The following is a 14060-nucleotide window of genomic DNA, read 5'->3' as shown; positions in this document are numbered from 1 at the left end:
AAAATAAAACAATTTCACTATACTACAAGTTAGAACCAAGAAGAATTTGAAGGTGCCAACAATCATATTGAAAGCTGCAATTAAAATAAAGATTGGAGGATACAATTGACAAAAACACTGTTTGAAAGCAGTTCATTATCTGCACTGATTTTGCTCATTTACAGTCCATGTATCAGCATACACTGAGTTCCTTCAGTATATCAACTGAAAATACGACTGAACGTCTTGATACAATTCAGGGACAAATTTGTGCTATATCAATCCCTCTTTTCATCAGATTGCTGAATTAAACTCTTTGTACAAATCTATTTGCATTTAATGTAGAAATAATGCTTATACTAAACCAAGATAGCTTGAGAGTTACCAGCAATATCAATAACATAATTAACTGAAAATGTTACCAATAACATGGCTTGTTCTTGAAGCAACTGCTGCTGAAGAATCTCTAAATGACGTTGCTCCTCTTCCAACTGACGTCTGATGTACTCCTGTTACAAAATAACGCAATGCATGAGCAATATGCCAGGCTTAAGCTGAAGAGAATGTGGTTACACTTCATTTATTTTGTACCCATATACAATATAGATGTAAAACTAGGCTTCTAAAACAAATCTGGAAGAACATTTCATTTACTTTAAACAAATTGTTATATTTTTGGTTACTGCTGAACACCATTAATGTAGAGGCTTTCTCCGCTTCCTTCAGCACCAACAAGTAGCACACGCATGAACTGCCAGTCAGGAAACTGACAAACTTAATAATATATTCCAATTCCACTTTAGATCAATGAAGCTGAAACAATTTCACAGAAGTATAAAACGAGCATTATTGCCATAAAACCTAGGATCTGCAACACAAATAAAACAGTGTGAAATAAATCAAGCATTTTGATCTCACAGGTTTTTAAGTCGAATATGCGACCAAATATTAACATCACTCAAAAGCTCATGTTTAAACATACGTTTGTGTTAAAACATTCGGTGGTCCTAACATATGGTGCAGGGCAATATACATCTACGAGTTACATTAAAGCACGACAGGATTTAATGCATCCTGCAGAGCCCGCTATGTCCAGCAGCTACTGAGTAAATTTGCAAGAGGTAAGAATTTTGCTGATGCATGTCCAAAGGTACAGCTTTATATTTAAAGAATCAAGGGTGCATAGCAGGAGATGTGATGCATTGCAGCTGTATGGTGTAGGAGCTAACTGAAATTATTCAGGTCTGTACTTCAGTAGCTGGCATACAGCTCAAGGAAAATTAGCAAATTGATATTGATTCAGTAAGATCTGAGTTTTAAATGAATAGCTCAAAGATCAGTGTGCGAAAAGTCAGATTCAAATCATGGGACATTTTCTTTACAGCAACTCCATTGGAGTGAGCTTGATTTGATATCAGACTGATACCTCTTCAATTCAATAATTAAGGGATGTATCTGATATTATAAACTAAATATATATGTGGGGCAAAAAAGAGGAGAGGCAGAAAAGGAGAAAGAGCACCAGCGTGGACAAAAGTAGAATGATAAAGAAAGAACAAGGAAATTGTACAAGGTTGTTGGGTAATGGTAGCCAGGACAGATCCTAAAAAGACCGAGCAGACAAACACAGTAGTATATTACCAATTACAATGAACGTAAAAAATTGGTTAAAATCATAACAGAGAAGCTCTTTTTTCAAATTAAAAAAAGGTTAAAATAAATAAATGTTTAATCAATATGGATCAGTTAATGGCAAAACAAAGTGGTCACAAGCTACTAGGTATTACAGAGCTGTACTTGCAAAGCATCATGGTTGGGAATCAAATATTCCCGGATGCTTAAAGTTAGCCATTTGGAGAAGGACTGGAGAGTAGGTGACTTTCTGGGTGATAAGGGATATCCAGAGAACAGCCCTCCACTTCACGCTCAAAGGCCAGCGACGTGGACATGGGATGAACAACATTGGTAGTCCAGCGCTTGAAGGCCAACAATGATAAAGGACACCCAAAGATGTCAGGCTGCCCCAGGTCGGTGGGTCCCACAATCAGATGTCAGTGAGAATAGGAGGTACAACAGCCTGTGAGTTAGTGTGCCTAGAGTTCAAGCCTAAAGTATGGGGCCCCAACATCAGCTGGTCTGGAGACTGATAATCAAAAATCAAAGTCATAAGGTTGATCAGAAGTCCAGCGACTGGAGACCTGTAGTTGGAGGACACATCTGACTGTATGCCTCAAAGTACATGTGATAAATAAATCTACATCTGGCAGACGGATGCAGTGGGGAAAGGACAAAAGGAGATAAAAGAGAAATTGCTTTTTGGCTATATGTACGGAAAATAATAGAGAACCTCACAGAAATAATGAAAATTAACATGGTTGTTTTATGTAAAGGGTATTCATACCACTGAGGCAGTTCAATGAAGATTTACCAAACGAATTCTTAGGATAGATTAGGATGACTCATCTCAGTTTTGCTTGCATTTAGAATAATGACAAGCGATCTCACTTATAAATTCCTGACAGAATAGATGCAGGAAGATTGTTCCTCATGATAGGCAAACACTGGGATAGAGGCCATAGCCTAACAATCGGGGCAAGCCATTTAGGACTGAGATGAAGAACAATTTCTCTATCCAAAGAATGGCAAACCTGTGGAAATCTCAATTGAAGACGACAAAATAATCTGACTCCACCCTGAATACATTTACAGTTGAAGGGATCAAGGTATCTGGGGAGAAAGCAGTACTGAATCACCCATGATATTCAGTACTAGAGTAGGCTCAAGCTGTTGAATGGCCGACATCCAATATTAATTTCAATCTTTCTAAGTTTACATCTCAGTCTCAAATTTAAGTAGTATTTGCCACCAGTTCTAAATTCTCCTGGTAGAGTAAAACAACACATTGGCAAACACTGTCAATCTCCCTCAGGATCTTACTCTTCTAAACACAACAGGATTTAGTTCTTCTTCAAAAAGACAAATTCCCTCAACTAACGAATGGATCAATTTAATCCATGCTACACTAAACCTGAGTCAATTATATCCTTTGGTTCATCTACTGTTGCATACAATACTCAAAACATCTGTCACCAATGGCATAGATAATCTGAGAAGACTTCCTTACACTTTGACACCATCCCTCTTACCTAATTTGCAAATATACCATTTGTCTTTCTAAATGTTTTTATACCTGTCTCTCATGACCAGCACAGTGGAAAACCTAGCATATAAAAGATGGTCATACAGTTCTTGATTTGAACATTAGAAAATTGTTTCGATGTTATGTGTCATATGGTCCACTGAATTTAGTCAAATTCATACACAACTGTGAATACATGAATTCATGATGTAATGCTATCTCAAACTTAGAAACTTGACAAGATTTTGAATGGCAAACACAAGGAAACCTGCAGATGCTGGAAATTCAAGCAACACACACAAAATGCTGGTGGAACACAGGAGGCCAGGCAGCATCTATAGGGAGAAGCACTGTCGACGTTTCGGGCCGAGACCCCTCATCAGGACCAGGATTTTGAATGGTTTCTGTTTTGCACTGCACTTTCTAATAAACTGTGACATATGGATATAAAAACCTGCATGAGACAGCAAAATGATGTGGGAGGGGCCGGGGGAAGAAATATATCAGGCAGCAAAATTTAAACTTAAAAATGATCAGTGATCCGATCACCACTATAACACACATGGATAAATACTTGGCCTACTATAAATCAGAGTGGGGGGGGGGGTGAAGAAATCACCTGTTCTCTTTCCACTCTCCTCTTTTCTTCTTCTGCCCTTCTTCTTTCCTCCTCCTCCTTCTTTCGACGTTCCAATTCATCTAGTCTTCGCTTTTCCTCCTGTTCTCGCCGTCTTTGTTCACGTTCCTGTTGCCTTCGTGCTTCTCGCTCCCTTCTCTGTTGCTGCAAGGGGGAGAGAAAAAACACTCATCAAGAACTGCTAGTTTGCTAAATTTTCCATAAATGCAGATGGGTAATAACATCTCCTTCTTGCTGACAATCAACACAGGTGCACCTCAAGGATGCATACTTAGTCCATTACTCAGCTTTCTCTATAATCACAACAGTGTGGCTAAGCACAGTTTCAAACATCATCTATAAATACACCAATTACACAAGATTTGTTGGCAGAACCTCAAGTAGCAACGAGGAGGCACTCAGGAGTGAAACAGATAGGTTGGTTGAGTAGTGTCAAAGCAACCTTGGACTTAATGTCAGTAAGACCAAGGAATTGATTGTGGACTTCAAGAAGGAGAAGTTGGGAGAACACACACCAGTCCTCATCAGGGGGTTAGTGATGGAAAGTGTGGGGAGCTGCAAGTTCCAGGGATTTCAGAGGATCTATCCTGGGCACAACATATTGATGCAATCAAAGGTGGCACACCAATGGCTAAAATTTATTATATGATTAAGAGGATTAAGAGATTTATCCCACTAAAGACTAGCAAATTTCTGTAGATGTATGTTAGAGATCATTCTGACTGGTTGCGTCACCAGACATTGCCAAGCTTGTACAAAGAGTCCGAGCTTGCTGTCTTGATATCAAATGGCACTATCACATTCAAATCCCCTGCCATCAACATCTTGAGAGAACCACTGGAAGCTTAAATGCTCCAGCTACATAAATAGAAGCATGATTGGGTATTCTGCAGTTATTCAATTTGTGATTCCCTTAAGTTTTTCACATCTACGAAATGGATGCCAGGCAGAGGCGTATCTACGAAAAATAGCACCCAAGGCAAGCACTGAAATTGCACCCCTGTCCAAACATCTGACACCCATCTTTTAGATAACTTTACCATAATATCAGCTCAAAAATACAAGTCAAGCTCGTTAATCTTTTAATTAACAAATTATGGCACTACATGAAAATTATAACTGCACCCTCCTTGCTTTCACTGATGCAAATTGGTCTATGATGTGATCAAAGGCAGTTTTTTCAGTTTCTTCTCTTTCTACACTCAGCAGAGCAAGATCACAGAGTCTGCTTGACCCATGGAGGCTCTCAAATACGAAAGTATTAGTTTTAACTTGCTGGATGATCTCTCACAGCTGGCAATGGAAACTGCAATGGTTAGCAGTATCTGAATAGCAATGCTAAGACTGGGGAAGATGCTCTCATCTCCATACTGAACAATAAATTTAAGAAGCTCTTCAGGTCTTGATATTTTCATGTTGACCTGCCTTGATAGTAACATTCTGCAATCCAAAATTTCTTCATATAGCTGCTGTCCATCAACATCAGAGCAGTACAATTCGCCCAAATTTTCACACTTCTTCTTTAGGTTGTTACTGTTTGCAGCATTACACAGTCCCTCGACATCAAGAAGGAACCCAAACTTGGCGTCAGTGTCGTGCAAACAAGCGAACCTTCTGAACATTTCTCTTTGAAGACTGTTGAGTATTCCCTTCATAACTCTTTCCATTTCCTCCTTAGCTGTTAACCCAGCGTCTCTCTAGTTCTCATCAGCCTTTCATCTCTGACTTCTTTCAACTTCAATATTCCATTCTTTACAGAGACTGACTCCTTCTTCGAGTGACTCACTGACCAACACTTCTCTTTCATCATAAAAATTATCTCGGAGGGCTTTCAAATCCGGGGCAGCATCGTGGAAGTTCATACTAGGATCCTGCAGCTTCTTTTGAATAGGGTCAATGCAATGAATACTTTGTTCTAAAATCCTAGCAAAATCAGAAAATCGTAACTCAACATGTGGTTGTACAGCTGCCTTGCGTCACTTCTTGTTTCACTGGTCTCGTTCCCATGGTCTATCACGTCCTGGAGAACTTGAAGCATCTCCTCAAGGTATTTGTTGACGGGCTTCACTGCTTCTGTCTTTGCACTCCACCTGGTTTCGGACTCCGACTTAACAACCACAGGCACGGCGTTTTTGAGTTTTTCAACACAAAGCGAGAGAAAAACACGTAGAGAGCTTTGATGGTTCCAAAAAACGTGAGCATCATTGTATCCTGCTTGGCTGCATGTACACCCACCAAGTTGAGTGAGTGATTGCCGCAATTCACAAACACTGCCGGGATGGTTTTCTCACTTATTTCTTTGATGAACACCACTTCTGTGTCCAGCCATCACAACAGCGTTGTCATAGCACTGTGACCAACAATCTTGCAACTCCATTTTGTTCTTCTCTAGCTGTTTCAAGATGTCTTCAACCAAGCTTTCAGCATCCTTCTGGCTTATCTGGAAAAACCAAGGAAGGACTCTCTAACACAGACTGTTTTCCTCAACTTCCAAATACCTCACTACTTCTGACATCTGCTCATGGTGTGCCTGATCAGGAGTCGAACCAAACATGAGACTTGGCTTTGCAAATGCTTTTCAGTAAACTTTGGCGAACAGTGGATGCCATCATGTGGATGAATTTGTTCTGGACACCTGGTGAAAGTTAAGACGTGGATCCAGGATGACTTTCCAAATGAGTGAGGTGTTCCTTTATGACAGGGTCAAAGATGGCCAGTAGTTTCAGTAAGCCAAGGAAATATCCCACATTGGAGTCATTGTCTAGCTGAAGTGACTCCATGTTCTCGCAAAGCCAGGTTCTGAGTCGCAAGGAATTTTATGCAGTGAAGGATTCTCATCAAGATATCACGCCACTTCTGCTTTTCCTTCTCAATCTGTGACTGAAATACCGTGTTAATAACTCCTCTGTTTCCAGCTAAATTTCTTTCCATTTCTTTCCACTGTGTGAAGTATTCCCGATGATTCTTGGCATATTCATGAACACTAATCCTTTCAGGTGCTTTCCACTAGTTGAATCCACTTTTCTGCTCCAATGAGGATTGATGGTCTGACCAGGAATAGAGAAGACAACAGATACAAAATGCAGACTTTGTAGAAGGGGAATAGACCAGCCATGAGCGAGTCGCTTCCTCACCACGACTATTTCCAAATTTCCTCTTGAACCAAGTTTTGTTCATTGAGCAGTTATTTGTTGGTAGGAAAGGCCCCTCACTGTTCTGGAAATACTTCGAACCCAGCTTTATTATTTCTGTTCTCAACACGTCAGGTAGAATTGATTTTCCAGTATCCTTGTCGGACTTCAGAAGTCCTATGTTATGCTGTTCAATCACTTCTGGTATTACAGTTCGAGGCTCTTTGACACCATCCAGTTCACTAGGTTCAGTGTCGTCAGGTTCAATGTCGTCAGGTAAAAGCTCGTCAATAAACTCAACATCACCACCACCACCATCGTTTTCCCCTCCTGTCACGTCCACATTCTCTGTGGCAGCCTCACTCTTAATCTCATCATACTCAGATTTATCTGACTTGACTTCCTCGGGTTGTGACGCATTTGTACTTGATCCACCTTCGGATTCTAACAAACTTGTAGCAGGTGCAGGCAACTCCATGGAACTTGTGGAACTACTTGTTCTGGAATTTTCAAAGAAGGGCATGAAGAACTTGCTTGACTTCATGGCTTTCTCCGCCTCCAACTTTCATCTCTTCCGCCCTTCAGCTCTACTTTTCTTCTTCTTTGTGAAGAAATGTTTCATGGTCTTCTTACACAATGCTCTGAAATAAGGCCATCCTAGTGCTTCTCACCCATGATAATCAAAGACAAATCATACATCTGAAGAAAATTCTTTTTTCACTATCCGAGGATGGCTTGTCTGACTTTAATAGAAACTGCCCAGTGGCGCCCCCCTTCAAGTGACGCCTGGGGCATGTGCCATACCTGCCATACCTTAGATACGCCACTGATGCCAGGACTGCAAGTGGTTATACTAGGTTGAATCAACATAGCTTCCAATTGACTGAAGGACACAGTAGCACATTTTGTCAGTGACCGTCCACCATACGATATAACTGCCGCACGCACTTTCCTTATTTGCACAATTTTGCAGTAGCATTATGCCATTTTTCATAATACTGTAAATTTACAACTGCTACTAAAGGCAAAGACCATGGAATTCCATCACTCAAACTCCTATTGCTGAGACTTGTGAGCCATTTGCACGTCAATAAATGAGTTTAAAAGCCCTGGAGCTTCCTATTCAACAGCACTTCACTGCACAGTCTGCAGCTATTCAAGGCAGCTCACAGATGACAATGGGGAATTAAAACTGATAATAATTCAAGCTTGCCGAAGATGCATGTTTAAAATAAAACTTTTTAAAACCATGCACAAAAAAGCTCAATACTGATCTTCCTCACAGTACATTCCTAACATTATTTTCTACAACATCATTTCAAATCAGCTGCTTCCCAAATTCAGACAATACTACCAATATACCATTTGTATTAAAAAGCAATCATAATATTGGGCACCATTTTGAGAAATAAACAAGCCCCGACAGTGTGAAGATATTAATTCAAGTGAATGATTACACTCAGCACATTCACTTAGAATGAGTGGGGACTGGAGGCAAATCAAAACAAACTGCTGCAAGATAAAAACTAAGAGAATCTATAATTTAAGGAAGTGTTAAAAATTAAACTGGTGATAGGGGGCCTCAACAGATTAATTCCTTGACAATTAAAGCAGTAATAAAACATTGAAGTGAAGACCTAGTAGAGAATAAATTCTGAACTAACAGTTAAAGGTCAACTTCATAATCCTTCAGCAATAAGTTTAATGTGAGTACTCATTTATTTGAGCCAACACATTTAATAATAAGTAAAAATAACCACCTTGTTTTAGATAATAACTACATTGTTGGGAGTGAATTAAAGGACAGTATAATGACAATTATTTAGTCAGCTCAGTACGTTGTTTCCCCATCCCCAATACACAATCTATAAATTGAAAACTACAACACCATGCACCACTACCACTTTAAATGAAAAGAGAACAATGTTATCTATTCTAATTCAGAGACTGTACTTGTCTGTCTTGAATTAATGACAAACTTAGTAAATATTGATGGGTATTGTTCCATTCATTTCATTTTGCATTCACAACCTCAACTAAATCCATGTGTGCAAGCACTCTTCATTTTCTAACCATAATTATATCTGCTTTATTTTCTTACAGTACACAGGTTTCTACAGTCATACCCAAAGTAAGAGACTGGGGAAATTCTGCTGATACGTTTAACTTAATGCTGTGCAAAAACTAAACACTGAACATCAATGTCAGTAGAGTTAATTTGCTTCCCATTCTTTTAGATTGGATTGGATTGACTTTATTTCTTACACATGGAGTAAAAATCTTTACATTATGTCTCCATCTAAATGTGCATTCATAGCAATTTATAGTAATTTTTAATGAACAGAACAGTCAATGTAACAGAAATACATTCAAATCAGTGCAAGTTAATCCGTCTGATTGGTGGAAGAAGCTGTCCTGGAGCCATACTGGCTTTTATGCTGCAGTACCGTCTCCCAGATGGTAGCAGCTGCTGTAGATTTTGGTTGGGGTGACTCAGGTCCCCAATGATCCTTTGGGCCCTTTTTACACACCTGTCTTTGCAAATGTCCTGAACCATGGGCTGTCCACACCACTCTCTGCAGAATCCTGCGATTAAGGGAGGTACAGTTCCCATCATAGGCAGTGATGCAGCCAGTCAGGATGCTCTCAATTGTGCCCCTGTAGAAAGGTCTTAGGATCTGTGGGCCCATACCAAACTTCCTCAACTATCTGAGGAGAAAGAGGCGTGTAGTGTCTTTTTCAGGGTCACTGAGTTGTACAGCACACAAACAGGCCCTTTGCACCATCAAGTCCAGGCTGAACGTGTTGCTCATCTACACTAATCCCATCTGGCCACATTAGGTCTGTAACCACCTATGCATTGACTATTCCCATCCTTGTCTGATTGCATCCAATTCCACCAACTTCTCCATTAGCACATTCCAGATATCAAGCATTCTGTGTCAAGTACTCCCCCTCATATCCCCTAAGTCGTCCTTTCCATCACCCTCTTGATACTTATACAATGGGGATAAAAAGATTCTGACCGTACGTATCAAGGAGTACAGGTACATGGGGGGGGGGGGGCGGGGGAACTAAGGAGCACAAGTACAGAGTTCTCTAAATGTGCTGTCACAAGTAGACAGTGGTCAGGGAACCGAGTATGACGTTAGGATGTTATGTTGCAATTATACAAGATATTATTGAGGTTGCACTTGGAATATTGTGCACAGTTTTTAATCTGTAAATATCCACTGAAAAAAATTATTATTGAAGTATATACAAAGGATCTAGTGCTTCCCTGGCGTATATGATGAATAAGCTCTTCTCAGGCTTCCAGCCAGGTACAGATATCGACTTTAACCGATATTTCAATGACAAATTCTGCCATCTTCTTCAGGGCGGATGCTTGGGCAAGTCTAGTCCAGTGGCATTTACACCCTTGCCTTGAGTACCCCCGACTGATTAATCCTCACCCAATCAAGTTTCCACTCTCCCACTTAGATGGCGTTGGCGCGTGGCCTGGTGGATAAGGCATTGGTCTAGTGATCTGAAGGTCACTGGTTCAAGCCTCAGCTGAAGCAACTGAGGGTGTCCTTGAGCAAGGCACTTAACAACATTGTTCTGCGACAACACCGGTGCCAAGCTGCTTGGATCCTAGTGCCCTTCCCTTGGACAACATCGGTGGCATGGAGAGGGGAAGGCTTGAAGCTTGGGCAACTGCAACCCATACAACCCTGCCCAGGCCTGCGCCCTGGAAACCTTGCAAGGTGCAAATCCAAGGTCTCACAAGACTAATGGATGTCTAAAAAAATTAGATTACAATCAAATTCCAGTTCTTACTTAGAACAAGACCTTGGTCTTTGTTAAAATTCTTTTCCTCTCGTTTTAGTTCAACAGCTTCCTTTACCGTGGTACCAAAAGCCATTGACGTGGCACAGTAGTTTTGTGCTGAAGTCAATCGTATGGCCTTTGCAAAAGTAGTGTTCTGACAATGCTGATTTCTCCAGGTAACCCAAACAGATACACCTCCTGATCTCCTTGATGCAGGTTTCCACCATCTAGCTATATACGCTGCTCCGCATTCACAGAGAATCCTGTAAACGCCAGGCAACCGAAGACCCAGGTCATCTTTAACCCATATAAACTGGGATTTGAGCTTCCTTACTGGTTTGGGGATGGTATTAATGTGGTACTGCTTCAGAATCCTATTGATCCTTCTAGAAACCATAGAAATATAGGGAAGACAGGTAGTAGCAATGGGTTCTTCCTCATTGTTAGATTTCCTGGCTTTTCTGTCAGCCCTGTTAGCCATTCTGTAAGAACATTGTTTGTAATCGTCTTATCAGGGAGACTCGTTGGGTCCAAAATAGATTTTGCACTATAGCCTTAGACAAGGTGTCTATCAGAAAACCACTTATGCGGACTTGTACCTCAACAATAACAGCCACCATCACGCATCCCAATGTAGAGTGGTCCTTTCCACTTAGATTAACCATGCAAAAACTATTTGTGTTTCTACGCCACGCCGTGATGCAACCAGATAGGGTACTGTGCATTTACAGAAGTGTGGCAAGAATATTGGTGACATACTGAATCGACGTTAACTACACTAAAGAAAGTAGAGATACTGTCATGCCTTCTTTCTGGTGGCATTTATGTATTGGTCCCAGGACAGATCCCTCAGATGTCAATACCAACCTTCTCCACATCTGATCTCCTAATGAGGACTGTCTCATGGACTACCAGATTCTTCCCCCTGTAGTCAATAAACAACACTTTGGTTTTGCTGGTGTTGAGTGAGAGGTTGTTGTTATGGAACCCTACTACCAGATCTTCAATCTCCCTCCTATAGGCCAATTCATCACCACCTTTGTTTCTGCCATCAAGTGGCGTCATCAGACTTAAGTACAGCATTGGAACTCTACTCAGCAACTTTGTTGACTAACATTGCACAGATTAAATATCCTCTTCAATAGACAAACAATGTTTTAAAAATAGCACTGAATATACCTACAAAAAAACTACCCTGTTTACTGCCACAATGTGCTTGACAGAAATATGAAAGGTACTTCAATATCTAGTATTTCTAACAAATCTTTATCCAAACTACATTCTACTGGACTATGCTGAACATTGCAATCGTTACAAATACAACCACTCTTGGATCTATGCTCTTCTGCTGCAAAACATGTTTGTTCTAATATAGAGTTTAGCAGCACCCCTCTTGCTTAGTCAAGGATCCAAGACTCAGTGGCTTCAATAGAAATTGAGAGGCAAAGGGGAAGATCTTAAGAAAATGATATTCAGCTTAAATATGTTTATTAATAAGAATTTTTATATTTGAGTTTAAGATGTAAATAAGATTGAAAGTATACGGAGAAAATTTACAAGGATGTTACCAGGTCTAGAGGACTTGATTATATTGAAAGATTGAATAGATTAGGACTTTATTTCTTGAAGGCAGAAGAGTAAGAGGAGATTAGATAGAGGTATACAAAATTATACCTTTTCCACTGAGGTTGGGTGGGACTACAACTAGATGGTCATGGGTTAAGTGTGAAAAGTGAAAAGTTTAAGGGGAACATGAGGGAAAACTTCACTCAGAGCGTTGTGGGAGAGTAGAACAAGCACCAGTGCAAGTGGTGCATGCAAGCTCAATTTCAGCCGTTAAGAGAAGTCTAGACAGGTGCATAGATAGGAGGGGTGCGGACGGCTGTGATCCAGGTACAGGTTGACAGGAGTAGGCAGTTTAAGTGGCTCGGCACTGACTAGATAGGCTGAAGAGCCTGTTTCCATGTTTATTTTTCATAACTTTTAACTTGCCCCAATATCAGAAACATTAAAAATCTTTTCAAAACAAAGACGGTTTCTGGATCCACAAAGCACTACACTCAGGCCTACTGCCTAATGAAGGCTGCTAGAAGCATTCCGGGGTCAGATCTTGCTTAATGAGTCCTTGTGTTACGAAAGGCCAGCAAGGTAGACCTTTCAGTTAAGTGTGGGCAGCAGCAAACTATGAGAAATCATTCCAGGCAGGAGAACTCAACCACAAAAGCTAACCAAGTAAATTTTGGGAAAGCAATACCTCTTCAAGTCGTCGCCTTTGTTCTTTCTGTTGCTCAATGCGTTTTTGGCGCTCTGCGAGGAGCTGTCTTTTGTACTCCTCCTGTTCTCGGAGCTGCTGTTCTTGAAGAAGCTGCTGCCGGCGCATTGCCTCCGAACGCTCCTTGTTCTCCTGTTGCAATCTCAGGAAGTCACGGCGAAGAGTTGATTCTCCAGGCACATTAACAATTGAACTAATGAACAAACAAAAAAAAATTATCTCACTGTTTCTCACACAGAGATAAGTCTAGGAATTTTAAATGTGGAAATTCAGGTGCAAGTAGAAGTGGATATTGTTCAGATCAGTCTCATCAATTGAACGGCTTTAATATGAATGAGTGCTAAATTGTGTGATGGGTTAGGAGAAATTCCAAGCACTTTTACATCGGAGATTGCACTTTCTACAACTTCAGATTTGTACAGCGAGATATTCTTAAAAGATCTTATTAAAAATTAAACTTCAAACTAGCAATACCTTGTACATTTAAATATTAACTCATCACGATGCATCTTTTCTTTAACAATATACTTTGAGTATGGAATTAACTAAATTAATTGAGCAAGACGAAACAACACAATTTAGCTTAAAAAAAACAAGAAACTCAAAATACTCAGGTCAGGCAACATCAGTGTAAAGGGAAACAGAACAACATTTCAGGACAATGATCATTTAGAGCCGTTGAGAGATCAACCTGAAGTGCTATCCTGTTCTTTGTTGAGAGATGCTGCCTGACTTCTTGAGTATTTCTATTTTTAGTTCAGATTTCCAACAATTCTGAATGTAAATTCCGTGCTGTAATTGTTATATGGTAAATACAACTTATAAATCATTGATTTAGGTCTTTAGTTTATTAATTTATCTGTCACAGATAAAGAGTAATTTTGCAGAGACTTTCCAAACTCCGCTGCTTTTAACTTTACTCAGGAAACTCGGCAACTGCAAATGCTGTGGTTTTAATGACACCCACAGATTTGTATGGGACAGACAGATACAGTCTGTCAAATAGTCTTTTCTTGACATATTATTTATGTTCACAAAGAACTTTTACACGAAATTAATGTAGAAAAATTCATAATTTCTCTTACTTCA

At 40.1% G+C, this 14060-nt stretch overlaps 1 protein-coding gene across 1 annotated transcript in view; it reads right to left on the bottom strand.

The window, feature by feature from the left end:
• The window catches only part of LOC140726733 (mitogen-activated protein kinase kinase kinase kinase 4-like), a 265104-nt gene that overhangs the window by 45617 nt on the left and 205427 nt on the right, over nucleotides 1-14060 (bottom strand). The window contains exons 12-14 of the mRNA XM_073043505.1: nucleotides 12954-13164; nucleotides 3738-3899; nucleotides 402-488 (exon numbers count right to left, since the gene is read on the bottom strand). Of these exons, the coding sequence (XP_072899606.1) occupies nucleotides 402-488; nucleotides 3738-3899; nucleotides 12954-13164 (460 nt within the window). The remainder of the gene's footprint in view (nucleotides 1-401; nucleotides 489-3737; nucleotides 3900-12953; nucleotides 13165-14060) is intronic.

The sequence above is a fragment of the Hemitrygon akajei genome, chromosome 4 (assembly GCF_048418815.1).
Source record: "Hemitrygon akajei chromosome 4, sHemAka1.3, whole genome shotgun sequence".
In the NCBI taxonomy this organism is placed as follows: Eukaryota; Metazoa; Chordata; class Chondrichthyes; order Myliobatiformes; family Dasyatidae; genus Hemitrygon; species Hemitrygon akajei.
The sequence above is the reverse complement of the archived record's forward strand: the minus strand, read 5'-3'. Positions and strand labels throughout refer to the sequence as shown.